This window comes from Phocoena sinus, chromosome 11, assembly GCF_008692025.1.
Source record: "Phocoena sinus isolate mPhoSin1 chromosome 11, mPhoSin1.pri, whole genome shotgun sequence".
NCBI classification, from domain to species: domain Eukaryota; kingdom Metazoa; phylum Chordata; class Mammalia; order Artiodactyla; family Phocoenidae; genus Phocoena; species Phocoena sinus.
In genome coordinates this window covers 80222727-80250114 of record NC_045773.1, presented here as the reverse complement: position 1 = coordinate 80250114, position 27388 = coordinate 80222727, and the positions used below count along the sequence as shown (strand labels likewise).

Genomic DNA, 27388 nt, shown 5'->3' with positions numbered 1-27388 from the left:
AAACTATACTCAAAGCTTCCATCCAAATGTTGAACCTAGGGCACAAAATTCTGAAAACACTCTGCAGTCAACTTCGTGTTTTTTCCATTCCCCAACCCCTCCAAAAGACGGTAACACTTCAAATCAGCTTTATTATGGGGTGACAGATTTGGGGTTCTTAGATATAGTGGTGGCTAGAAGAGTGGCACTTCATCCCTGCAGTGGTTTGTTTGGGGGTGGGGTGAGGTGGGGAGAATGCAAGGAGTCATCAGCTGGAGTGACCCTTGGCCCTGCCTTCTGTGCCTACACAGTGCCTGGCACACAGGAGGTGCTCAATAAATATCTGTCAGCCGTTTGTGGGTAGTGGGGGTTACAGGCGATAGAGGCTCCCTTTGGAAACAGTATACAGGAAAGAACATCTTACATTCTATCTGTCTGCAGTTCTTGGTTCAGGGGTACTTCTCCCATTCCACTCCATCCTCCTGTAACACCTCATCCTTATTTTCTGTGAGAGAGGTTGGGCCTGCTTCATCCCAGCACCCTGAACCCTCTTTCCAGGGCTGCAGTTTCTCCACGTGGAAGACGATGTGGCATACACCATTTTGGGAGAGACACTACACTCATGACCCCTCACTTTTGAGGCTCAAGGATCTTAAAATCTGGAGGCCTTCCATACTGCTTGTCATTTAATGAGTACTCACTTTTAGAATCCCTCCCTGACATGCAGCCTTTTATTTCTCACCCTCGCCTCCCGCATTTAAGGGTATTACTTGGTGGGCTGGGGGACCCCATGCAACTTGAGGGGATCCCCGCTCAGGGGACGGAGTGAGGCAAGGAGGTGGGACTGGAGTGTTGGAGGCGGGGCCGCAGGCTCCTAGAGCCACCCAATCGCAGGGCCAGTCAACAGCTGAGGCCACACCCCCGCTCCCGGCCGCAACCCCGGATCTTCCTCGCACTATTGCATGGTTGGACGGAGGCCCGCGCATGCCTGCAGAAAACCTACGGCCGCGGAGGGGCGGGCCTTCTCCTGCTCCTTTCGATAGGCTTCGGCAGTGCGAATGGGCCCCGCCCCCATGGGCGGCCAAGTCTACGGACAAAGTCCGGGCTTGAGGATAGGCTCCAGCTGACAGCGTCCGGCAGCGCGGCTGAGCCCCGCCCCCACGCGGGGGCACGCTTCCTGATGCAGTCCGCGCGCGCTGCAAGGCGCCGGCGCCGCGGCCCGGCGTCGCTTTGTGACGAGCCTCCGGTGGTCCCGCCCCTTCCAGCAGCGTCAGCAGATCCCAGTGGTTGCGCTGGCGTGCGATGTCCCCGGGCGCTAGCCCGGCTTGGTCCCGCAGCCCTCGGGCGGCTCCCAGCCCCAGCAGCAGCTGGGCTACCTCCATGGCTCCTTCTCGGGCCGCCAGGAACAGCGGCGTCTGCTCCTGCCCGGGAGGAAACAGCCAGCGGGGGCGGTCAGGGAAGGCCACGCCCACAAGACTGGCCCTCCTGCTTGACCGGTGGTCCCTCCCCCTTCAGGTTTTTCGGAGTTCCGGCGCTTTGCACCTCTCCCGCGTCAGCTTAATCGTGGGGGGGTGGGGGGGGGGCCCGCTACCCGCTCTAACCCTGCCGTCCAGTGCGTCTTTATCGGCTCCGGCCTGGAGAAGGGAGCGGGCGGCCCGGGCGTTGTTCACGGCGGCGGCCCAGTGCAGCGCGGTTTTTCCTAGGGCACCACGTGAGAGGTTGTTACCCCGAGGCTGGGGGCCCGACGCCTGGGTTCCTGTTTCCCACGGATTCTGGACTTGGGGGAAGGGCTATTCAGCCCGCCGGGTCCCTCAAAGGCGGAAGCGTTGCCCGGGTGACCGCCGGCTTGCAGGAAGCGTTGCCCCAGTGACGTCACCGGCGCGCGGGAGGGACAATGGGGCATTGTTCTGGGGTCAATGGGACCGGCAGACCACGTCCCTCCCACGAGACCCCCTCCCTTCTCACACTCTTCCCCCATCCTAGTTCCCAGTGGACTAGGGTAGTGTGTGTGTGTTTGAGGATGATGAGGGCAGACTCACTTGCTGCCTACTGCCACCGTACTGTGCAGATTTACCACCTTGACAGCAGGGTGGGAGGGAATGCCCCAGCTTCCAGTTGGTCCCTCTGCTAACCCCCCTTTTTTGCATCTTATCTCACACCCCCCATTTGCTGAACTTCTTGATAGCACAACATCAACTTCCCCAGATCCATACCCCATTTATCTCTGGCCCCCACATCTGCTTGGGCTGCAATCAGTTCTTCAACCAGGTCCTCAACAGCTAGCCTGGCGGCCAGCATCAGGGCTGTGGTCCCATCGTCTGTCCGCGCATCTACTGCAGTCTGTCTGCTGCGGAGTAAGAGCTGGGGCGGGGTGGGGGTGGGGCGGCAGAGAGGGCCAGTGACCCCTGGTATATCTGGACTGCTAGCTAAGGTCCCTCACACTGTTCAGCACCTCCGAATCCATATTCATCCATCTGTTCTTGTTTCTCTTTCAGTCCCCAGTCTCACATCACCTTCCTCTCTGCCAAACCCAGAGGATGCTATTGCCCAGCCTTACTTGCAAGTTTGCCCCGTTTCCTTTAGCAGCCCCAGTGTGCACTGACCTGGCAAACCTCCCGAGCATCAGCAGCCACAGCGGTGTGAAGCGGGGTGCGCCCTGCCCGGTCTGGCTGGTTGGGGTTGGCTCCTGCCTCAAGGAGGCGGCGGGCAGCGGTTGGCCGGGAGAATCGAGCAGCCAGGTGCAGGGGAGTCTCCCCAGTGCCCACGGTGTGAACCTGGGGACAGGCCCCTCCACCCAGCAGAGGTTCCCAGGGCTCAGGGCTTCCCAACCATGTCTCCTGATAGGTCCTGGACTCCACTCCCCCACAGCAGACTGCTGACATCAGGGGTGTCACCCCATCTGTGGGTGAGAGACATGAAAAATGGGAGACAACTGGGGAAGGGGGAGAACATGGAGGCTCAGGGAGAGTCACAGCTTGAGGTGTCAGGAAGCCCAGCTTGGGTTCTTGATTTTGTGTGGCTTTAGTCAAGTGACTTTCTACTTTGTTTTTCTCTGGGCTTTGGTTTCCTCATCTGTAAAAGGAAGCATCAGGCCTTAATACTCTAACATTCTAGGGCAGTGATTCTCAAACTTGAGTCCTGGATCAGACTCACCTGCAGGGCTTGTTAAAACACAGATTCCCCAATATTTTGAATTTCTGAATCGGTAGCTCTGGAGTGGAACCTGAGAATTTATATTTCTAACAATTTCCCTGGTGATGCTGATTCTTCTGTCCTGGGACCCCACTTTGAGAATGGCTGTTGGAAGCACTCACTCTAATATTAGTTTCTCCAGTTCTGATGTCAAAGGACTTTCTGATTCTAAAAGGGTCAAAGGGAGTTTTCATTTTCTTGGTCTGGGTTGGCTCACATACCAGGTCCACGGGTGTCCACATCAGGGACATCCATCTCAGAATCCTGGGGAGGAGTCAGCATGGCTGCCTGGGGGAGTTCCTGACAGTCACTACTCAGAGGCCAGAGCTGGCACTTGGAGGGTGAGGCCATTTCTTCAGCCTTGGGGATCAGGACAAGCAAGGATCAGTGAAGGAAGGTTGACTTGTCCCTTCAACCCCTCCGTCACTTTAGGACCATTCCTGCCCCAGTGCTTTCACCTGGTCCGCCTCTTCTCCTTCCTTGGGGCCTGAGCACATTACAACTCCATCCTCATCAACTTCTGCCTCTGGTTTCAGTGCCCTGGAAGGGGGTGGGTGGGTAGAGGACCTTCAGGGTCCCTAAGATTTCCAGCAGTCTTCCCACCCGTCTCCCCTTCCCGTGTCTTCAACTTCTGCATAGCATCTCTTATTGCTTCTGATCATAAATATCTCCACAGGAAAGAGTCCCCTCCCTGAGCCCCAGTTCTTTCTCACTCTCACTTGAGGCCGATGCTGTCCTCGCCCAGCGGGGGCCGGCGTCGGCGGGGAACTGGCTGAGTCTGAGACCTTCGAGTGAACCCAGGGGGCAGCCAGAGGGCCCCATGCTCTCGGCGCTTCCGGCGGATGAGCTGGAGGACGAGAAGAGCCCCGAGGGCCAGGAGAAGCACCCCGGCCACCGGCGAGCACAGTACAGGCCAGGGAAGCTGGTTGGCGGGGGGCTCTGGTGGAAGAGACACAGTCAGAAAAAGAGGCCATTCCTCGTGAGGCTGGGTACTCTGGTGAGACCTTTGGACAAGTGCAGTAACCTCTTTTTGCCTCAGTTTCCTCAACTGTAAAATGGGAATAATAACAGTACTTGCCTCATAGGGGTCGTTGGGAGGATTAAATAAGTTAATACTGTAAAATGCTTAGAGCAAGGCCTGGCACGTAGTAAGTGGTATATAAGAGCTATTATTCTCTCATGTGCTATGAATTGTTTGATACGGGGATGGTTGGATACTCTTGGCTTAGTAGAATAGACCAGAAACCCAAGGTTTGTGGGCGGTCTGTGATAGAGGTTAGAATAAAGTACTGAGGGAAGTAAAGGAGATTGCAGAGCAAATGGGCCATGAGGAGATCTAGCTGGAGAAGAACGTTAACAAAGGTAAGTCTCCACAAAGAACATTTGGGGTTCCAGTGCTTCTGTTTCATTTGACTTCATTGCTGGTTGCTGGCGTGAAAGCTGGCCTGGGAGCAAAGTCAGGGGAAATGACGGGGCCACCTACCGGTGCCTGCACGAGGGTGGGCAGCCAGCAGGGGTCCTGGCAGTAGGGGCTCCAGGGCCCCCACTGCGGCCATCGCAGCAAGGAAGCGGAGCAGGAGCCCAGGGTCCCAGGGACAGCGGGATGCAGGATGGTCGGGGCCACAGCGGGACAAGTCCACATCCATCACCACCACAAACCTGCGGGGAAGGCACCGCAGAGACCCCTCGGTTGGTCCCTGCTTCCCTTCCCTCTGCTGGTTAAAAACTAATGTCTGCCCCCTCTTCCCCGCCTCCCAGCCTTCTTACCCAGTGCTGAGGGAGTCCGTCTCCTTGCCTGTAGGCTGTGTTTGAGGGGTTGCTCTCTCATGGTGAGAGGGGTCTGGGGCTCCTCCTAGCTCCTCTTCGGCCTGGGCTCCAGGATAGGGGTACACCATGTTCCTGCCATCACTATCTTTCCTTACCCAAAGCCCTACCCTCAGAGTCAGGGACAGCACCCGGGCCAGGGCAAGCAGCTGCTGGTCCAGGGTTGAGGGGCTCAGCACCACCAGCAGGGCCAGGGAGGGCCCCCACTCCGAGTCCCCATCTTCGGGCCTGCAGTCGCCCCCATCCCAGCCACATTCTGCAGTGTTGCAGCCCTTCTCACAGTGTCCATTGTGGAAGTGATCACGGCAGTACTGGTCGTAGGCTGGACTGTGGGTTGAGGAGACGGGGACTCAGGACCCCCAAAGAAACCTGACTTCCTCATCCCAGAGAGGATTCCTAATACTCCACAGCCTCTAGGGCTCTGGTTGCTAAGTGGGGGCAGCTCTGGAGTAATGGGCTTAGACCCCGGATGGTAGGTAGTCCAGACACCCTAATGTCTACTGACACCTTTGTTTGCTAACACTGTCCCCACTCTCTACCCTCCCAAACTCCTGTCTCCCTGAAGTGAAGCCCTTTTCCCTCAGGGATGCTGGTTGCTAGGGGAGATACTCCATGGCAACAGGGCTTAGAGAGAGAAGCTTGAGGCCAGAGATCCCACAGCTCTCAGAGGGTAGCTCTGAAAGAGGCAGTGCCCTCTTTCTTGGTCCCCACATTAAATATTCATGCTGCCCCATTCCTCTGGGTTGGAGTCTAGCGTCTTATACCCCTAATTAGCAATGGTTATTAGGGTGGAAACTCCCTGAAGCTTGAGGCTGTGGTCATGCTGTAGCTCAAGAGATATCTGTGTCCTTCCTTCTACCCTCACCCTGCCCCCGCCCAGCCCTTCAGGGTTTCAGACTCACGTGCAGGCTGGAGGAGTCTCACAGTCATAGCCATCAAACAAACACTCTTCAGAGTCACACTGTGGATGGCACTGCCCATCCCGGAAGAGAAGCCAGCACCGAGAGTGGGAGGGGCAGCCCTTCCAGGGGTCTGGGACCCCCAGGGAGCAGTCCCCACCATCCCAATTTCCTCCTGGGCCGCTGCAGCCAGTGTCGCAGGCCCCATCTCCACTTCTGCCCTCACATCCCTTTGCTCCAGGCCTCTGACACCGGGGCCCTGGAGAGCTGGGAGGGCAGGAGCATCGAAAGCCCAGGCCCCCCAGCCCAGGGGTCTCTGAGCAGCTGCCATTGTGTAGGCATGGAGAAGGAGGGCCACAGCCTGGAGGGACGGGTGGGGTCAGGCAGTCAGGGCCCCCATAGCCATTGAGGCAGGCACAGCGGGGTGGGAATCCAGGCTTGTGGGAGGGCAGACACAGGCCACCGTGGTGACAGTGATGTAGACCGCAGGAGGGGGCTCTGTGGCTGCAGGTGGGGCCTTCAAAACCCTGCGGAGAGGAGGAGAGAAATTGGGGGAAGGACCTTGTAATATTCTCCCCACCTCCCCTTAAGCTAACCCCTGCATTAAGATAACTCAGAGGGTCCTAGATTCTCATATCTGGAAGGGGCCTCAGAGAACATCAAATTCATCGTTTTACAGTAGTGGAAACCATGTCCCCCCCTCCTTTTTTTTTCACACAGTGACATATTGCATAGTGGGGAGAATGGATGAAACAGCTGTTCGCAAGAAAGTGGGTGAAAGAATGAATCTATGTACACGTATAACTGAATCACTTTGCTGTATACCTGAAGCTAACACAGCATTGTAAATCAGCTATACACCAATTTAAAAACAAAACAAAACAAAACAAAACATGGGTGAACCATCATCATGATGTGAGTCCTGGAAGACGAAACTGTTAACAGAGTAATAGTAACTGAACTAATACTATATTATCTTGATCCTTGGAGATAGGATTACGTACTTTCTCTTCCTCTGGAAGGGGAACAGGATACAACAGGAGGACATAAGTACATGAGAGTTATTATTAGTATTGTAATTCTTGTTTTAGGTTCATGGGTGTTATCTTGTAAGGATAACTAAAAGAAGGCAGTACCTAAACTAATGTTAGTTTGTATGTTAGTGTATCATGAACCAAGGCTTAATTAACCCACTTTTATGCATCTGAGGTCTATAAACAAATACACACACGGAGTTAAAGGAACTTATCCAAGCTCACCCAGCTGGCCTTGGGTACCTTCCCTTAGGCAGTGCCCGTGGTTTCTGAAAGTTCCATTCATGCTACCACCTGATCCTGCCTTTCCCCACGACTGCTGCTGAGAGCCACTTACCACTGTGGACATGAGATGGCTTTCTCCAATAGTTGCCAATCCAGTGCTCCCCCAGGTTCCCGGCTCAGGCATTCTCACCTTACGTCAGCGTTGGGGGCAACAGAGAAAGCAGTTTTGTGGTCTCTCACCTGGGGGCAGTGGCAGGTGAATCCTGGGGGTGGTCCTGCTGTGGCCTCACAGGACCCTCCGTGGGAGCAGGGCTGGCTCTGGCAGGGGTCTAGCTCCACTTCACACCACTGGCCTGTGGCAGGGGTGGGGTTAAACATAACACTCTGTTTCAGTCGCTGCCTCCTTGCTAGCTCGTTCCTGGGAGACAGCCCAGCACTAGCCGCACAGGCAAAGGGGTGGTGGGCATGTTCTCTGGTGTGGGGTGTAGAGGCAGGGGGATGGACCAGGTGACTAGGCTGCCTCATGGGTGGGGATTGTCTGGGTTTCCATGGTCAATTCAGCTGTGCCCAGAAATGCTCATACGCCCTCTCTCAGACCTTACCTGTGTGTCCAGGCAGACACTGGCAGTAGAAGGCATTGGCCAGAGAGTGGCAGGCTGCAGTGCCTGTGGGGTGACAGGGCTGGTCCAGACATTCATCCACGTCCCCCTCACAGCGCAGCCCCACAAAGCCTGGAGGGCAGGCACAGTGGAAGCCTCCAGGTTTGGGGGTGCACGTTCCATGGTTGTGACAGGGCTGGGATTGACAAGCGTCAGGTTCCTCTGAGCAGTTCTGTCCACTGTAGCCTGGTGTACACTTGTAGGCAAAGGGGGTCAGACAGGGAACCAGTAAATGAGCCCATCCTGGCACTCTGGGGGACCCAGCTCCAGGTAGTTTGCCAGCACCCCACCTTCCAACTCAGCATCACTCAGCTCACCGTCCATCACAGCCACGTGTAGCTTAACCCTTGTACCTCAACTCCACGTGATACACAATTATTCGATAATACGCAACTTAACCACTTCCCAGTCCCAAACAATCTCTTTGATTCATTGCCACTAGATATAGCTCCGATTTTGAAAAATCCTTCTTCCCCCAGCCACACACCCACTGGGTTCGCTCATGCTTAATTAATTTATAACCATTTATTGAACGCCTGCTTTGTTTTATGCCAGGCACCTTTTCAGGCTCTAGGAATATAGAGAAAATTAGAACTCATCCCTGCTTCTATGAAATTCTCAGTCAACCAGAGGAGAGACAGCTAGCACTGATTGCGTAATTTATATACATAACCTCATAAAACCCTCCTAACAACCCTCTATATGAATCATCTCATTTGAGTCTCACTTTGCAGAAAAGGAAACTGATTCCTTGAAAGATGAGTGACTTGCACAAGCCACACAGTTGGTAGGTGGCAGAGCTGGGATTCGATGCGTCTATGACTCCATAACTGATGACCTTAACCATTTTCTGATTATCTCATACCATTTTGCTAGTGAGGGAAGAGTCATTGATGAGGTCTGTATCACGTGCCAAGTTCTTGCAGGAGGAAGGAGAGTATGCGAGAATGGAGTACCAGGAAGGCTTCAGAAAAATGGAGGAAAAGGGATTCACAAAGCATCCGAGGAATGGCCAGAGAGCCGGAAGAAGCAGATGAGGGGTGTGTTTGGAAATTTCTGGAGGAAGGAGTTTCATGAAAGAGGAAATAGAGCTGAGTAATGGGTACACGGGGGTTCACTACTGATCAGTACGCTGCTTTTGTGTATGTTTGAAAACGCTTGTAATAAAAAGTTAAAAAATAAAATTTAAAAGTTAAAGAAAGGGCTTCCCTGGTGGCGCAGTGGTTGGGAGTCCGCCTGCCGATGCAGGGGACGCGGGTTCGTGCCCCGGTCAGGGAAGATCCCACATGCCGCGGAGCGGCTGGGCCCGTGAGCCATGGCCGCTGAGCCTGCGCGTCTGGAGCCTGTGCTCCGCAACGGGAGAGGCCACAACAGTGAGAGGCCCGCGTACCGCAAAAAAAAAAAAAAAAAAAAAAAAAAAGTTAAAGAAAGAGGGTGGTTAAAGGATCATGCCTTCTATCCAGACTCGTGTTTGTGAGTACAGGGATCAGGCTGCTTGGACTTGAGTCCCAGTTTTGCCTTCCCGTCCTGCTCAGTGACCTGAACCACCAAGGTAAGGCCCTGACCCAGTCTGGAGAGAAGTTAGGGACATTCCCCCGAGGCAGACGCCTCCTGGGCACCATCCAGTGGAAGAGGGGTGAGGAAAGCCCCCAGAGAGCCGGTCTGGGGTGTAGGGAAGTCAGCTGCAGTTTTGTGTTGCTGGAGCAGGGTTAGGGGTTGGCGGGGAGAGATGAGGCCTGAGAGGCAGGCAGGGCTGGGTCGTGCCGGGCTTGGGACTTCACTGCGAAAGAGGTGGGCAGCCACTGAAGGGTTTTAAGCAGGAGAGTGACAGGCCAGCTTAATATTTTCAACGGAGCACCCTAGTGGTGGAGTAGAGGCCGAACCTTTAGGAGGACAAGTGTGGAGGCAGGGGTGATACTTAGGAGGCTGATGCAGGCGTCCGGGCGGAATGCAACGAAACCCTGGACTAAGGCAGTGGGATGAGGGTGAAGGGGCAAGGACAGAGTTGAGAAATATTTAGGAGGTAAAATTAACCTGACTTGGTGGTTGGTTGGATGTGTGGGGTGAATGAAAAGAAAATGCCCTCTCCCCCTCCCCTTTCTGCCCCATGACTGCTGTTTCCCACATCCAGCCCAAATTTGTCTTCCCCCACCTCCTCTAGACCCTCTCACCTGGCAGAAATAACCATTAGGTTGGGCCATGCAGGTGGCCCCGTGCTGGCAGGGCCTGGACTCACAGGGGTTCACCCTCTCCTGGCATATACTGCCTTGGAATCCAGGGGGACAGTGGCAGAAATGGGAGGGGCCGCTGTCAATGCAGATGCCTCCATTCTGGCACAGGGAAGAGACTTCTGTGCCTGGGAAGAGAGACACACAGGGATTGATAAAGCTAGGTGGGGTGGAAGGATGCTCAGGGGCTCCAGACAATGAGCGGAGAGGTCCATGGAGGGGCCACTGACATTCCTGGGGTGGGTGGAGGCCACTCGGAGCCTGAGGAGTCAGTAACTCTTGACCCTGAAGAGATTAAAACATCAAGTTCCCGACATGGATGGACCTAGAGATTGTCATACTGAGTGAAGTAAGTCAGAGAAAAACAAATATCGTATGATATTGCTTATATGTGGAATGTAAAGAAAAGGGTACAAATGAACTTATCTACAAAATGGAAATAGATTTACAGATGTAGAAGACAAACTTATGGTTATCAGGGGGTAAGTGGGGGAGGGATAAACTGGGAGACTGGGACTGACATATACACACTACTCTATATAAAATAGATAACTAGGGCTTCCCTGGTGGCACAGTGGTTAAGAATCCGCCTGCCAGTGCAGGGGACACGGGTTCGAGCCCTGGTCCGGGAAGATCCCTCATGCCATGGAGCAACTAAGCCTGTGGGCCGCAATTGCGGAGCCTGCACTCTAGAGCCCACGAGCCACAATTACTGAGCCCGCGTGCCACAACTACGGAAGCCCACGTGCCACAACTACTGAAGCCCGCGCGCCTAGATCCCGTGGTCCACAACAAGAGAAGCCACCACAATGAGAAGCCCGTGCACCGAAACAAAGAGCAGCCCCTGCTCGCAGCAACTAGAGAACGCCTGCGCGCAGCAACAAAGACTCAATGCACCCAAAAGTAAATAATAAATAAATTAATTAATTTAAAAAAATCAATAACTAATAAGGACCTATTGTATAGCACAGGGAGCTCTACTCAATACTCTGTAATGGCCTATACGGGAAAAGAATCTAAAAAAGAGTGGATATATGTATATGTATAACTGATTCACTTTGCTGTACACCTGAAACTAACACAACATTGTAAATCAACTATACCCCAACTTAAAAAAAAAAAAAATCAAGTTCCTCCTCCTGCCTGTTTTGTCAGAATGGAGAGAAATACCTCTTCTTTGGCTTATCAGGGCATTATAAGCAACTATATTCTTGGCTTTAAATGTCTCAAGTAAGAAAGAACTCAAGAGAAACTTCAGGTGGGGACACCTGAAGTGGCTTAACTAATGGTCTAAGTCCATCCCCTGGGTTTTGCATCCTCTGATGTTCTCTCACAGTGATTCCCATCAGCCATCCCCTAACCTCACAATGGTCTCTTTCCTAAGTTCTTCTCATAACAAAACTTATTTGAACAAGAAATAATTTTACCCGGGGGTTGGCATAACATCCAAGTGAGTGGGGCATGGCGAGTGTGTTCAGTGTAGTTGGTTAAGCGTGGTTCACTCTAGCTGAGTTATGACGGTAAAGACAGTGCTGAGTTGTTCCACACTGGATCACTGGGTTATGTCCCTGGTGGTTGTGTTAAACTGGAGTCTGGTTGACTGGGCTGGGTGGTGTTGCTTGTGTTGTGTTGAACGTGATGCTAGGAGTTGAGTTGTGTTAGGCTGTCCTGGGTGTTGAGCTGCAGCATCGATAACTGGTTGTCTGTGTTGCTTTGACTCTTGGTCCACTGTTTGTCCAAATGCTGTGTGTGGAAGTCCTTAGGGGTAGGGTAGAGGAGGACACTCTTTTGCTCTTCGTCTGCCCCATAGTCAGTCCTTGGGTCAGTACCTTGGCTCAGAGCAGCCTTCTGGCAGGAGGACAGCGGTAGGTTGCAGAGAGGCCCAGTCCATCCCTGGAGGCACAGGCACTGGAAGGAGGGCCCAGTCTGGAGGCAGTGGGAATTGTGTGGACAGGGCTTCTGAGCACATGAGTCGATCAGCGTCTGAGGGTTAGGAGGGAGCGTGAGGCAGGAAAGAACACCAGGTTCCCAGGCCTAGAGATTGTCCCCTGCCAGTGTCTCAAAATCCCTTACCCTGAAAACTCTCTCCTGAATGGTCTGGGACTAGGTCACCCTCCCTGGATTCCTTGGATACCCACATCCCAGAACAGTCGCTGGGATCAGAAATCCTTTCAGTGAACCATACAGATCTCAAGTTAGACCTCAACTCGTAGACTTCCACACCTCCTTTCACGTGGATACCTCTCCTAAGCTTCCCTGCTGCCACCTTTTAATACCCGAGGCCCTCTTACTAGAGCTCTCCTGCCCCTCCCTCCTCAGCACACCTGGCTCAGTGCCCCTCACCTGGCAGCTGCCTCCTGTGTAGCCAGGGGGACAGAGGCAGCGGGGACCCTGAGGGCCGTCTTGGCAGGTTGCCCTGTTCCTACAGGGGCTGGATAAGAAAGAGAGGGGGCACAGTAGGAGGAAGGCCAGGGCAACAAGGGGAGGGAGTGTGTGATGTGGTGGCAGGCAACCACTGGGGAGATGGGAAAGTAGGAGGGAAGGCAGAGTGAAAGGATGTGGGATGTGGGATGAGAGGCAGCATGGCGCCCCAGAGGAGATGGAGAGGAAGGGTGGCGAGGGCTCCCTCCCTCCCTCCCTCCCTCCCTCCAGGGGTCTCTGTGCCCTGCTCACCTGTCCGCACAGCTGGGACGGATCCTTCCCTCGCAGCGTGGGCCCTGGAAGCCCGTGGTGCAGAGGCAGGAGTAGGTGCTGGGCCTGTTCACACAGGTGCCCCCATTGAGGCACGGTGCTGGAGAGAGGAGGCTGTGAGGGGTTGGGTTCCTTGCCTGTAACCTGGCCTGTGGCCTCAGTCACACCACACACGGGGCACCCCCCCGCCCCTCGCAACTTCCCCACGCAAACAACGGCTCACTGTGTCCAGTTAATTCTTTTTTAAATGTGGTACAAACATACCCTGACCAGTTTCTCCATCCTCCTGTGGCCCAGACCCAGCGCATGGTGGGCACTCACCAGAGGCACAGTGGTCAATGCTGGTCTGGCAGCGGAGCCCGGTGTGGCTCAGAGGGCAGGTGCAGGAGTAGCCCCCAGGGCTGGGGCTACAGGAACCACCGTTGAGACAGGGCCCTGAGTGACAAGCTGTCACCTCCTCGCTGCAAGTGGGCCCTGAGGGAAGCGGGTGGGGTCTGAGAAAGGGAAACCTCCTTTTCTCTTCTTTTCCTGCTCTTCCGTTTCCTTCCCTTCCTCACCCCCATCCCCCAACCTCTTTTCTTTTCTCACCACCTCTTACGTCACCCGTGCCCTCTGTAGCCCATGCCCAGTTCTTTTTTTTTTTTTTTTTTTTTTGCCGCACCGTGGGGCATGTGGGATCTGAGTTCCCTGACCAGGGATGGAACCTGCACCCCCTGCAGTGGAAGTGTGGAGTCTTAACCACTGGGCCACCAGGGAAGTCCCAGCCCCTGCCCAGTTCTTCTTGGTGGTGACTGAGATCCAGAGCCCTTTGGACACACGTCTCCACTGGCCTTACCCTTGATTTAGATGGTGGTCAGCGCAGGGTATATACGGTTTAGGGAGCACCTCACCTGTGTAACCTGTGGGGCAGGTGCAGTTGAAGCCAAAGGGTTGGGGGTGGCAGGTCCCTCCGTGGGCACAGGGTGTGGAGACGCAATCCCCCAGCTCTGTGTCACACTCTGGTCCTGTCCAACCCACATCACACACACACGAGGATCTGGTCATAAAAAGAAAGGGGGGTTTTCTCTTCTCCCCTCCCCGTTGGTCAGACCCCTATGACTTCTTTTTTGGCCCTGGGACTCTGGCCCCTTTCTCAGCGTCTTTGCTCTCAGCATTGTCCCCCTTCTGCCCTACCTGTCCCACTCATTTTCTCCAACTAGATCTATCTATCTATCTATCTATCAATCTATTCATCCATCCCTTCTATAACTTGTTTATTGTCTGTCTTTCCTCATTAGAACCAAAGCTCCATGAGAGTAGATACCTTGTCTCTTTTGTTCTGTGTTGCTCCCCCAATGCCTGGAAATGTATCCACACATAGTAGATGCTCAATAAATATTTGTCTAATGAATGATGAGATGAATTGGTCCTGGGATTTAATACTCTTCTTTCTGCTTTGACCTCCCTAGTCCTCTGTTTCCCTCTTTATTTATGAACTCTCCCCTCATTGGATAACACTCACCAGTCAAACCCTCTCATTGGTTGTGATCTCAGAACTTTGCCATCTTCTTCCCATTCCCCGTTGGTCATTTCCTACAGACTCACCCCTCACTGGCTCTTTTCTCCTGCCTTAGCTGAGGAGGACCCAGAGGAGACTATGAATGGGGAGGGCCTGGGAGATGTTACCTCTGGCAGTGCCCATGGTGGCAGGTGCAGTTGTCTTCAGCTGGGGCACAGCCAGGGCTTCCACTGGGGCAGAGGCAGTGGGCCTCTTCCTCCGGATCCTGGCATCTTTGCTTGGGCTGGCACAGGTTGGGGGCACACAGGGGAATTTCACAGAGATGACCTGGTGTGGGGAGATTGGTCAGAGAGAAAACGGAGTCCCTCCCCGTCCTTGATGGGGCCAAAGGCCGCTTCTTATGCCTGACTTGCTCACTCTTCATGAACCTGTCCTTCAGTGGCTCCCTAATGCCTCAGGATACCAACTTCTTTAGAATGCCACATGGGGTCCTGCATGCCATGGCCTTCCTACAATTGCTATGTTTCTGACCTTCGCCCCATTGTAGCCTAAGCTCTGGATGTCCTACACTCCCTTAAGCGGGGTGTGCTTTTCTTCCCTCCGTGCCTTTGCACATGCTGTTATCTGCAGTTAAAACGCGCTGCCTAGCATTCTGTCTTGACAAACTCCTACTCAGTCTTTAAGACTCCGTTCAGCCATCTTTTCTCATCTCTAGTCTGGGATGGCCAGTCCTTTGTGTTCCTATAGGATCCTGTGCATTCCTCTCTCAGAGCATGTCTCTGGCCCATAATCAACTTGTTGGTCTCTCTACAGTAGATTTAAATCCACTTAAGGATAGCAACTCTTGCTCAACTTAGTGTCTGTGTCTGGCATAGTAGACACTTAATAAATGTTTGCTAAATAAGCAGATGAATGGCTTGCCTTTGAACCTCATCCTCTGCTCCTGTTCCCCAGTCATGCCGCTCATGTTGGGCCTGATGTGGGTCCTACAGTAACACTCACCCTCAGCTCCTGTACGGTTGTGCAGGTTTTGCACTGCATAAATTTAAGGGATTCCATTCTCATTCTGTTCTCACATCCCAATGCTCAAATGCTCATCAGTGACCTCTACTGTACCCCAAATGGACTCAAATACCCCTCCAGTTCTTTCCAATGCCTCCCCCGCTGACCTGTAAAGCCAGATGGGCAGAGGCAAAGGAAAGCTCCTGGGAGGTCAAGGCAGCTGGCTCCAGTGGGGCATGGGCCACTCAGACACTCGTCCACCTCCGCCTGACAGCGTGGGCCTTCAAAGCCTATGGCACAGCAGGAGGGTCAGGGACCTGCACGGAAGTCTGCGCCTGCCCTCACTCTCGCCTCCAGAGTTTGAGCCCCAGTTTACCTGGGAGACACTTGCAATGGAAGGATCCAGGCTGGTCCTGGCACTGCCCACCGTTGGCGCAGGGAGAGCTTCTGCACTCGTTGATGTCCTCCTCACACCGGGGGCCAGTGAATCCTGGTGGGGTTGGGAGTGAGAGGGGAGAGATGACCAAGGTCTTTTTTTCCCTTTTCTTGACTTTCTCTAGATTTATGGGGGAGTTTGTTACAAATGTTTGAGCTTTACAGGCATGATTTCATGGATTCAAACAAGAAATTAGGAGTTAACACTGGTATTTAGCCTTCTCTTTACAAATACAGAAATAACATTGCTACAAATTGCAAGGGAGAGAATCTTGTTTCAAATGGTTTGGTTTGGGGTTTTGTCTAAATGTGTCATTATATAATGAAGGCACCAATATGGGAGCTTTACAAATAGTGATTTGGATTTCAGGACAAAATAGAGCATAACTTGGTAACTTTAGTCTTTTTTTTTTTTTTTTTCTGTACGCGGGCCTCTCACTGCTGTGGCCTCTCCCGTTGTGGAGCACAGGCTCCGTCCGGATGCGCAGGCTCAGCGGCCATGGCTCACGGGCCCAGCCGCTCCGCGGCATGTGGGATCTTCCCAGACCAGGGCATGAACCCGTGTCCCCTGCATCGGCAGGCGGACTCTCAACCACCGCGCCACCAGGGAAGCCCAACTTTAGTCTTTATATAAATAAGGCATAACTGGATATGTGTACTAATGCTGAAAATACATTTTATCAAAAGAATAAATACAGGTCCTGGCCCTTTCCCTTGCTAGGAAAGGTGAACCTGGAGGACTTCCAGAGAAGACACCTGGGACAGGTGGAGATGACAGGAGGGTGATGCATAAAGGTGAAACAGCCACCTGCCAGCCGTGTGACTTTGGGCAAGCTACCCAACCTCTCTAGGCTCCACTTTATTCTCCTGTAAAAGGGAAATGATAATATAAACTACTCATGGTATCACTGAGAGAATTAAGTGAGATAATGCCTGAAAAGTACATAGCCAAGTGCCTGGCTTAGAGTAAATATTCAATAAACATCAGTTATTATCATAACAGGGAATAGAGGGATGTCCCGTGAAGCTGGAGAAGGAAGGCCTGGGGCGACTTTCCCTGCATCCGTGGCGAACAGTGCCAAGACCAGCCGGGGACCCCCGGCATGCAGGGGGAGAGTACAGAGGACTCTGCAGGAGGGCTGGAGAGGAGGGATATTTGGGTGACTTGGCAGGACAGAGATGAGGGTGGGCGAGTAAGCAGGGGAAGATTTGGAGGACATAACAGAAGAGAGTTTGGAGAAGAGAGAAGGAGTTGGAGAAATGGGGCGCTCCACGGTCTGGCCCGAGAGAGCTTCAAGAGGCCACGGGCGATTGCCAGGCTGGAACCGTGGAGTGGAATCTGCACTCACCGGGCCGGCAGATGCACTGGAAGCCATTGAGCAGGTCGTGGCAGTCAGCCTGGTTCAGGCAAGGGGCAGAGGCGCACTCGTCTGTCTCTACCTCACAGAGCCGCCCTTCTAAGCCTGAGGAGGGGTCAAGAGCGAGGCTCAGCCAGGCCAGCCTTGCCTTAGCTGCTCACCCCTTCTGTCCAGGAGGCCTGGGTTCTAGAACCAGCCCTGTCCCTGACCTGCCCTGTGCCCCAGCAGGCAGCCTCTCCCAGGGGGCCGTCTGCGTGTGGGTTGGAGAGATGAACCCGAGGCCCTGCTGCTCTGCTGTGTTTGGCTCTACCCCCCTCAGGTGTGAAAGCTCGAGGAGCAGGGCTCCTGCCGGGACATGTGGGACGGCTCTGGGGAAGTGCCTTTTGGGGCCATTCCTCTGTGCACAGAAGGCAGGGCTCACCCGGGAAGGCTGATCAGCCTGGAGGTCCTCGAGGTACCAATGTGACAAATGGGCATCTGCTTGGAGGTGATTCACTCCTCTTGTTCTACCTGGGCAGACCTCTGTGCCAGGGAGACCAGGGATCCCCAAGGTGGGGATTTGAAGGGCATCTGGGGACCTGTGTCACTGCCATACTTGTCCTGCTTCTTCGACCTCCTCCCGGTCTCCACTGTCTCACCCTGAACTGAAGCTGGACCTCGGCTGCCTCCCTCTTCTTGCCTGGGGAACCTGCCTCTGAAGCTCCTTGAGATCTACAACCTTGTCCCTTGGATTAGTGGATAGTTTTCTCAGCATTTATCTTTGGATGCTTCTCAGCTTAGGAAAGCTGTGTAGTATAGTGGGTAAAACTGTCAAAGCTCTGGGGTTGAATCCTGGCTCTGCCACTTACTAGCTGGGCAACCTTCAACAAGTCACTTAACCTCTCTGTGCCTCAGTGTCATTTATAAAATGGGCATAGTAACAATGCTGATTTCATAGGGTTATTGTAAAGATTAGACAATGCATGTAAGATGCTCGGGCACAAAGTAAGCTGTTATTTTCCTGGTTTTATTCAGCTCCCTGATATTGGCTCTCTCACTGCCTCCCTGGAGAGATGTTTACCCCCCTTAAGACTAACTTGTAGGTAGGTGCAGCCTTGCAGCATTCCTTTCCCGTTGTACCAAATTCAAGCACACAGACTGTCTAGGATTTTTTTTTTTTTTTTTTTTTTTTTGCGGTACGCGGGCCTCTCACTGTTGTGGCTTTTCCCGTTGCGGAGCACAGGCTCCGGACGCGCAGGCTCAGCGGCCGTGGCTCACCGGCCCAGCCGCTCCGCGGCATGTGGGATCTTCCCAGACCGGGGCACGAACCCGCGTCCGCTGCATCGGCAGGCGGACTCTCAACCACTGCGCCACCAGGGAAGCCCAACCCTTTGGGATTTTAAAGGTTTACTCTCAATCTCTACAGGGGAGAGGTTCTGTGATTAGGATGAGCCTTCTGGGTTGGCATAAGCAGAGGCTGCAAGCATGAAGTTTATTCACTGCTGCTCTGCTCTCCCTTGATGGGCCTCTGTGTACAGTGGACCAGTTTGTGTACCCTGCGGTGTCTATGAAATGAATGCAGAGTTGAGCAGTGCACAGCCTCACTACCGTCTGTGGCAGTCCTTCTCCCAGGGGCCGTCAGTTTCCCAGAGTTTTCATCTGGGGGGTGAGGAGAGGAGGAGAAGCATTCTTTGCTGTCTGACCCCAACTGGCCTGAGGCTATCTGTGCTCTACAGGGGTCACGTCCAGTGGGTTCGGGATTAGTCTCCCGTCTCCTCTACTTGAGGGCCCACTCAGCTGGTACCTGGTGGGCAGAGGCACTGGAAGGTGGCGAGCAAGTCCAGGCAGGTGCTGCCAGGGTGGCAGGGCTGCGACAGGCACTCATCGTGATCGGCCTCGCAGCGGGATCCCGTGTAGCCAGGGGGACAGAGGCAGTCAAAGGAGCCGGGCGTGTTGAGGCAGGAGCCGCCGTGTTCACAGGGACTGGGGCCTTGCTGGGCTAGGAGGAGAGAAGATCTGGGGGTCCGCAGGGGTCAGTGGTGGAAGGGCGAGGAGGCCAGAGTGGCAGGGAAGGTGATGAGATCAAAGTGGGGAAAGGGATTGTGGCTTTAAAATGGAGGAGGACTAAATGGGGCCTCGAGGGCTGAGGATTGGTGAGAAGACCGTGTAAGGCAGAGATGCCAAAAATGGACAAATTCAGGAAAAAGAGATGTTTACTTATTTACGTGGCCACTGTGTGGCTTGCGGGATCTTAGTTTCCCAACCAGGGATCGAACCCAGGCCCTTGGCAGTGAAAGTACGGGGTCCTAACCACTGGACCGCCAGGGAATCCCCAAGATGTTTATATTTTTAATTTGGGAAACAATTGGCCTGTTTCCCTCCTCAGTGCAGAGGCTGTCTGGGGGCTCAGAGAGGGTCTCATGTGGAGGTGCCTCACCCATCTGACACTCGTCCAGATCCTGGTGGCAAGTGGGCCCCGTGTAGCCAGGCTGACACACGCAGAATGTGGAGCCCCTCAGGGGGTTGGTGTTGCACTGGGCTTCCCGGTGGCACGGCTGGCTCAGACACATGTCCTCCATGTGGCACAGGAGGCCTGGAGGGCAGGGTGGAGGCGAGGCTCTCAGAGGCCGCTTGAAGCTCCCAGCTGCCCTCCTGGTGCTTCTGTCACGTACCATCTCCACCTCCCGCCTCCCGCCTCCCTGTACCCCGTGTCACACCTGTGCGGCCAGGTGGACAGAGGCAGGAGAAGGAGCCCACACGGTCGATGCAGGTGGAACCTGGGGCACAGGTGGCGGCAACACAGTCGTCCAGGTTCTCCTCACAGCCCGTGCCCCCCCAGCCGCTCACACACACACAATGGAAGCCACCAGCTGAGTTCTGGCAGGTACCCCCGTTTCTGCAGCGAGGGGGACCCTGAACCTCACATTCGTCCACATCTTCAGAGCAATCCCAGCCTGCCAAGGGGAAGGGGACAGGTGCTGGAGCTGGGGGCCCTGTGAGGAGTGGAGAACAGGGGCTGCCATCTGGGCCACTGGTGCCATCAACTTGGCTGAAACGACTCACCTGTCCAGGCCTCTGGGCAGAGGCAGGTGTAGGTGCCCAGCCCATCCTGACAGGTGCCCCCGTTCTGACACTGGTGCCCGACACAGTCATCTGGATTCACCTCACAGCTTGGGCCTGTGAAGCCTGACAGGGTCATGCGATCAGCTGAGGGAAGGGGACCCATGGGAGACAACCTCCGTGCCCAGAGAGAGGGGCTGCAGGAAGACCCCTGCGAGGACACACCTGGGGGACACAGGCAGAGGTGGAAGGTGGAGTCTCTCCCTGGAACCACTTGACAGGTGCCCCCATTGGGACAGCCCCTGGGGGGGCAGGGTCCTGGCCGGAGCTCACAGCGTGGACCCCCCCACCCAGCGGGGCAGAGGCACTGGAAGGACCCCAGGGTGTTATGACAGGAGGTGCCCTTGGGGCAGGGTCCTGGGTCCAGGAAACACTCGTTGACATCGCGTTCGCAGGCATGGCCCTCGAAGCCAGGTGGGCAGCGGCACTGGATCTGGGGGTATGTGGCCAGACACACCCCTCCGTTGACGCAGGGGTTGGCTGAGCAGAAGTCCCGGAGCTGGCAGTGCTCACCTGAGGCAGAGGACGGGGCAGGGGGGTATTTTCCTAGCACTGCACAAATTCCAGCTCCTCTGAGATGACCCAGCTCTCACTCTGGATTATCTCTGTGTCGAATTTCCCTATTTTCTTCCCTTCCCTCCCATACCCTCTCTGCCCTATTCCATCACCCTCACTTTTATCATTCTTCGGGAGGGTTATATCTGGAGTGACCACATTTCTCAAGCTGAAAACTGAACATGTAGCTCTTGGTGGGAGTACTGTGAATCAGCCCTGCTTGGGAAAATCTGGGACGGAGGGTTCCTCTAGTGGTGACCTTGGTGGTGAATTAGAAAGCGCGCAGCCTCTGCAAGCAGGAGACTTAGCCCCTTGCCTTGCCCCGCCAGCTGTGTGCCCTCGGGCAGTCGTCTTGCCTCTCTTATCCTGATTTCCTGATCTTCAGGTGGGTGTAATGGTCCGGATAACGGTAAAGAGACTCACTTCACAGCGGTGTGCACCAGTGGGAATGGTGGCGCTGGCGGCGGTGGCGCTGGTACTGAGCTAAGTAAGCACTTCCTGAGCATCGCCCCCTTTCTTCTCGACAACAACCTTATGAAGTGTGGACATCGGCTGACAACCGAGGACCCAGACAGCTTAAATATCTTATGCAAGGTCACATGTCTAGTCAGTGGCAGAGTTGGCAATGGACCCGAGGAGGGGGCCGCCCGGAGCCCCTACTCTGAAGCACAAGGCATGGCAAGTTGCCACTGACCATCCTTCTTGTCACATATGCTGGTCTCTCACACCCGGTCTCAGGCCCCGTTTCCTCAGAATTTCCTCGTCAGTTAAAAAATCTCCATGTCCTGGGCCCACCCCAGATGCACGAGGGCAGGCTCTCTGGGACAGGGCACCGGTATTTTTAAGGCTTTCCAGGTGACTGCTATGCCTACCTAAGTTTGAGAATCTTTGTCTCTAGTCCACCCCATCCTGGATGCACCCACATCCCAAGCACTCTCTGACCTCGTGGCCTTTGCTGCCTGGTCCAGCCCTCCCCATCCTGGTGAGGTGTTATGGAACCTTTCTCTCCAGGGCCTCGCAGCTCTGTCCGGGCACCCCTGACCACTTCCTCATGGTAGCACACCCTGCCCATCATGTGTCCTGCTCTCTCGCTCCAGGGCTGCACCCACGTCCCGTCACACCGCCCACCACTGCAGTCTTCCCGGGTGACAGTGTGGGCTCCCACCACTCAGAATAGAAGCCATTCAGGTGCTCAGAATGCAGAGTCCTGGAAGTCCCCTGCTGTGCTAGGCATTGACCCTCTAGCTAGTGGACCGAGGGGAGGTTGAGGGGCTGGGAGAGGGGTCAGGGTGGTGTGCGAAGGGGGCTGAGGCAGTAGCTATTTACCAGCTGGCTTGGAAACACCTCAACATCTTAGCAATCGGTACTATCCTGTCGGTGAATGTCAATCTTGGGTAAATGGTTCACCAAGAATTGGCTTGTTGATTCTCTCGGCCTCTCTCCTCAAAGGGCTCGCAGTCTCTCAGGCTCTATTTCCATCTTTCCTACCCCACAGCCCAGCCCGTTGCCCCGGCCTGTCCCCCTTCCTCGCCGCCCCCATCAGTGCTCACCTGTCCATCCCGGCATGCAGGAGCACTGTGGGCGGCCTGAGGCCTGGACGTGGCAGCGGCCCATTTTGGAACAGAAGGAAGAACAGGGGTCCTTGAGCTGGGCCTGGCACCTCTCACCAGTGAAGCCAGAGGGGCAGGTGCAGAAGAAGCTGGGGGCCAAGGGAGAGGGAGGGCTGGGGGAGCTGGGAAGGGTGGGAAGCAGGGCTTGACAGCTGCCTCCATTCTGGCAGAGCTGGGCATCCTGGCAGGGGTCCGGAAACTGGCATGTCTCACCCAGGAAGCCAGGGGCACACCTGGGCAGGGGAGGAGACAGGAGAGCTTACTTCCTGGCCCTCTGCTTTCTCTCCTCCCTCCCTCCTTTGCTTTCATTTGTCTCCCTTCATCTGCTTCACCTCCTCCCTTTCTCCTTCCTTCCCATTTCTCCCCGTCCCCTCCCCTACTCCCCTTCCCAGTCTCCCACTCCCACAAGGTGCACTCACTGGCAGGTCCCTTGCCCCTGAGATAGGCTCAGGCAGGTGCCTCCGTTGGCACAGGGTTCTGGGAAACTCCCGCACTGCAACCCTAGAGATGGAGACGAGGATGAGATGGGAGCAGGTAGCATTACGCTCCACTTTTCCTCCCGGGACGCCCCGGAGGGACCTGCCTGCAGCAGCCCCGCACAGGTGCTCTGAACCCCACCATTGCCTTGATACTCTTGTTCCTAATCCCCACGTGGTGCTCACTCCCCAGACCCCAGATCCCAGGCCTCTCAGTTACTAATCCCCACCCCTCCTTTCCTGTTTATTCTCTGGCCTCCCAAGTCTAGCTTCAGGCTCCATCCCTCGGAAGCAAGACAACAGGAATAAGGAGGGGGGCGCTGAGGGGACTCCTGGGAGGTGAATGGCTGAAACATTGAAGGGATTTCCTCCCGGAAGGGCCCAGCATTGAGCCATGGGGGGGGGTCGGGGTGGGGACAGCTGGACCAGGAAAGGGACTTTGTGGGCCCTTGACCTTCCCGTGTCTCCATCTCATCTCTTCCCCTAGCAGCTGGTCCCTCTTTTCCCTCTCTTCCTCCTAAACGTGACTGTAAGAGCACGCTGTCCCCCAGTTCCAGGGCCAACTTGGTTCTCCCTGGGGGTGGGCACCTTCTCGCCCATCCCCCCTACCATCACCACCCCTGGCACAGGGCCCATAGCCTGGGTCTGTGTAGCTGCAGGGGCAGAGCTGTCTCTCCCTGCCGGCAGCCCCATTTGGGGCGTGAGAATCTTCTCCATCCAGTGTCGCCTCAAAGCATGCAGGTTGACGTCCCCAGCCCACTGGACATCCTCCTAAGGAAGGTGGGTCCCCTCACTTCTCCCACCCCATGCCTCACCTCTGGTCTGGACGACTGACCGACACAGCAGCAGCAGCAGCGGCGGCAGCAGCAGTGAAGGGGGCTGCATTCCAGAGCCCCTGCCCAAGCCCAGATCCCCCCTGCCTCTTCCAGTGGGACCCTCAGAGCCCTCACTGAGGCAATAACCACCCACTCTGCTCCCACGGCCCCTTCTTCCTCCTCTTCGGCCTGCTGCGAACCTCACGTCTGAGCTGTTTCCTGAGTCACACAATGTCCTGGACACCCTAGTGATGTGGGGGGGGGCGGAGTGGAGGAACATTGAGGGGGATGAGGGAGGGGCCTTCTGTCCCTGACAACCCCTGGGGAGGTGGCGAGGAAGGACAGTGTGGCTGGAGTGCAAGTGATAGAAGGGGGAACGGGGTCCCTGGGAGCAGTCCCAGTCCTTCTGTTGTTGTTGTGGTCTCCCCTTTCTAGAGGTGGGAACTGCAAGGTGGCTGCCCTATGCCCTGGGGGCGGGGTGGGGTCAGGACCTGGAAACAGAGGTGTGGGGTGATGAGAGATCTCCTATTCCCCTTGTATGGAGAGGATGCTTGTTTTGCGAGGTCAGTACAGATGTTTCTCAGAGAATCCGCACGCTTCCACCCACTCATCTTGGCAGAAGGAACACAGGGGACTTCTGGGTCCACCCTTGGCTCTTGCTGGGCTGTTAGATTTCTCCTTCTGGGAAACGGAGAAGATGTTGGGCTGGTTTGGGGGGAACTCTAGGCCTTCTTTTGGAGGGGAACGTGTAAGATCGTCATCAATGATAAATGAACATTGTCTCCACTAAATTTTGCAGTCTGGATTATCCATAGCGAACACTGCATTTGTGTGGGTTTCCCTCCTCCCATGTCTCCCTCCCTCCACCGCAGAGGTCCCTAGGATGCAAGGAATGCCAGTCACTGAATTAAAAATTGGAGTCAATAAAATCACAAAAGAGAATGCAGGGCCCTGACTCATTCAACCTTCTTGAGTCAACCCAGGACAGCTTTGGGGTCAGCCACACACCCAGTTCCTCTAGTAGCTCAGAGAACTGAGAGTCCAGGGTGGTTAGAGGTGTCAGCAGCGGCTGTGCACAGCCCCAGCATTGGTGCACCCTGAGTGCCTTTCCATGCCAATAAGTATACTTCGCCAGCACAATTTTTTTTAATTACTTTTTATTTTGAAATAATTTAAAACTCACGGAAAGGAGGCAAGAATACTAAAAATTATTCCAGGATATTCTTCACTCAGATTCACCAATTGATGTCATTTGACCACATTTGCTTTATCATTATTTTTCTAAATACACATTAGTATTTTTTTCTGAACCATTTGAGAGTAAGTTGCACACAGTATATCCCTTTCCTCATAAATACATCGGTGTGAATTTCTTAAGAACAGGAGCCTTCTTTTTGTTTTTTTCTAGAGATTTTATTTTTTCTAAAGAAGGTTAATTAATTAATTAATTTTGCCTGCGTTGGGTCTTCGTTGCTGCACGTGAGCTTCCTCTAGTTGTGGCAAGTGGGACTTTCTCCTCCTTGCAGTGCGTGGGCTTCTCATTGTGGTGGCTTCTCTTGTTGCGGAGCACGAGCTCTAGGCGCGCGGGCTCAGTAGTTGTGACTCACGGGCTCTAGAGCGCAGGCTCAGTAGTTGTGGCGCACGGACTTAGTTGCTCTGCGGCAAGTGGGATCTTCCTGGACCAGGGCTCGAACTCGTGTCCCCTGCGTTAGCAGGTGAATTCTTAACCACTGCAGCACCAGGGAAGTCCCAAGAACCTTCTTTTACATAACCACAGTACAGCTATCAAAATCAGGAAACTTAGAGTGATACAATACTATTAGCTAATCTACAGTCCATGTTCAAAATTTGCCAATTGCCTCATAATGTCCTTTATAAAGCTTTTTTTTTCTTGGTCCAGAATCTAATCTAGGATTATGCATTGCATTTATTTGTCATGTCTTCTCAGTCTCCTTTATCTTAATAAAATAAAAGGATACAGTTCCTTAGATTTTGTCTTTCATTATATTGATACTTTTGAAGGATACAGTTCAGTTACTTTGCAGACTGTCCCTAAATTTAGGCATGTCTGTTATTTCTTCAGTTTATGCATTTCTGACCAGGAATACCACAGAAGTGATGTTGTGTCCTCACTGCAACACACCAGGAGACACGTGAGTCAACATCATTCTTTTTTTTTTTTAAAGTAATTAATTATTTTATTTTTGGCTGCATTGGGTCTTCGTTGCTACGTACGGGCTAAGCGGGGGTTACTCTTTGTTGTGGTGCGTGGGTTTCTCATTGTGGTGGCTTCTCTTGTTGTGGAGCAGGGGCTCTAGGTGCGTGGGCTTCAGTAGTTGTGGCTCGTGGGCTCTAGAGCACAGGCTCAGTAATTGTGGCCCATGGGCTTAGTTGCTCCGCGGCATGTGAGATCTTCCCGGAGCAGGGCTCGAACCCATGTCCCCTACATTGGCAGGCAGACTCTTAACCACTGCGCCACCAGGGAAATCGGAGCTAACTTCATTCTTAATGGTTGCCTAGTATTCCACTGTTTGGTGAACTCTAGTTCACTGAAACCAGTTTCCTATTGTGGGGCGGCACTTAGGTGGCTCTCAATCTTTAAAAATATGAGAAACTATGCTGCAAAAAATATTCTTTTTTTTTTTGCAATAAATATTCTTGAACTTACATACTTGAGCGGTTGTCTAGTTATTTCTTTAGGCTAAATTCCTAGAAGAGAATACTGAGCCAAAGGATAGACTTAAAATTTTTTTTTGGCTTTGAGAAGAATTAGGACATGTATCTACTTGTAAGTCTCCTCCATTTTTCAATACGACGTATTTTAAACATTCACTGTAGTTAAATACACAGTGTCTAGCACTAGTTACATCTTTCTAAAACTACAGTCATTTGTGACCACCCACACCGTACCTGCACACCACAAGTACTATAATATGTTTTATATATTTAAACAGTCTACTCCCTTGTTTTTTTTTTGGCTTTGCTGCGCAGCTTGTGGGATCTTAATTCCCTAACCAGGGATCGAACCCGGACCCTCGGCAGTGAAAGCACCAAGTCCTAACAACTGGACCACCAGGGAATTCCGCCCATTTTTAAACTTAGGTTTTAAAGGGAATCTTTTTCTGTCTGATTGTAAATAGAGAGTAGGCATCAAAAACTTCAGTGAGAGCAAAACAATGTTAGTAAATTCCAGACTGATTCTCTTCCCTGCAGAAGGAGCCTCCAAGTGAGGATAGACTTATTTTTAAAGCTTTTGGTACCTAAGTGTCATTCTCCAGAAAGCAGTGCAGGACTTTATATTCTTGGTAGTAGTGTCTGCACATGCCCTTACTCTCACCAACCCTGAGAATCAGGGTTGGCATCTTCCTGACCTCACACCTTTTGTGGGAAAGTAGGCTGGGGCACTAGGCTGGGACTTGAGAGAAAGAAGAGGAAATGGTAACGGAGACAGAGGAGTGGTTAGGTAGCAGGGGAATCCAGAGGGTGGTGGGCAGAAACTGAGTTTAAGGACAATGTCAGGAAGGTGCAGAGCCCACTTCGTGCCTTATCTCTGCCTAAGATCTTGGGTCAGACAATGATTTCTTACATATGACACCAAATGCACAAGCAACAAAATAAATTGGACTTCATCAAAATTAAAAACATTTGCTCTCCAAATGGCACCTCAAGAAGGTGAAAAGGCAAGCAACAGAATGAGAGCAAATATTTGAAAATCATATATCAGATAAAGGACTTGTATCCAGAATATATAAAGAACTCTTATAACTTGGGACTTCCCTGGTGGTGCAGTGGTTAGGAGTCTGCCTGCC

At 53.6% G+C, this 27388-nt stretch overlaps 1 protein-coding gene across 3 annotated transcripts; it reads right to left on the bottom strand.

Annotated features, from left to right (window-relative positions):
* Positions 1-111: 111 nt before the first annotated feature.
* On the bottom strand, positions 112-23782 carry NOTCH4 (notch receptor 4). 3 transcript variants are annotated; one of them, XM_032650067.1, is made up of 30 exons: positions 23580-23782; positions 22708-22789; positions 22229-22521; positions 20289-20636; positions 20067-20189; positions 19721-19957; positions 19441-19596; positions 18808-19002; positions 17016-17129; positions 15608-15721; positions 15399-15521; positions 14397-14556; positions 13622-13767; positions 13053-13205; positions 12714-12831; positions 12384-12471; positions 11870-12023; positions 9984-10168; positions 7756-8008; positions 7394-7506; positions 5898-6421; positions 4939-5322; positions 4655-4830; positions 3891-4110; positions 3630-3711; positions 3393-3531; positions 2583-2878; positions 2193-2340; positions 1581-1678; positions 112-1400 (listed from the first exon to the last, which is right to left on the bottom strand). In XM_032650067.1, exons 1-30 carry the CDS (start codon positions 23647-23649, stop codon positions 711-713), a joined length of 5982 nt encoding a protein of 1993 aa, XP_032505958.1. In that variant the 5' UTR covers positions 23650-23782; the 3' UTR covers positions 112-710. The 3 variants fall into 3 exon arrangements, with proteins under 3 accessions (XP_032505958.1, XP_032505959.1, XP_032505960.1); XM_032650068.1 differs by lacking the exon at positions 19721-19957 and having other exon boundaries at positions 23580-23781; XM_032650069.1 differs by lacking the exon at positions 20289-20636 and having other exon boundaries at positions 23580-23781.
* Positions 23783-27388: the final 3606 nt, after the last annotated feature.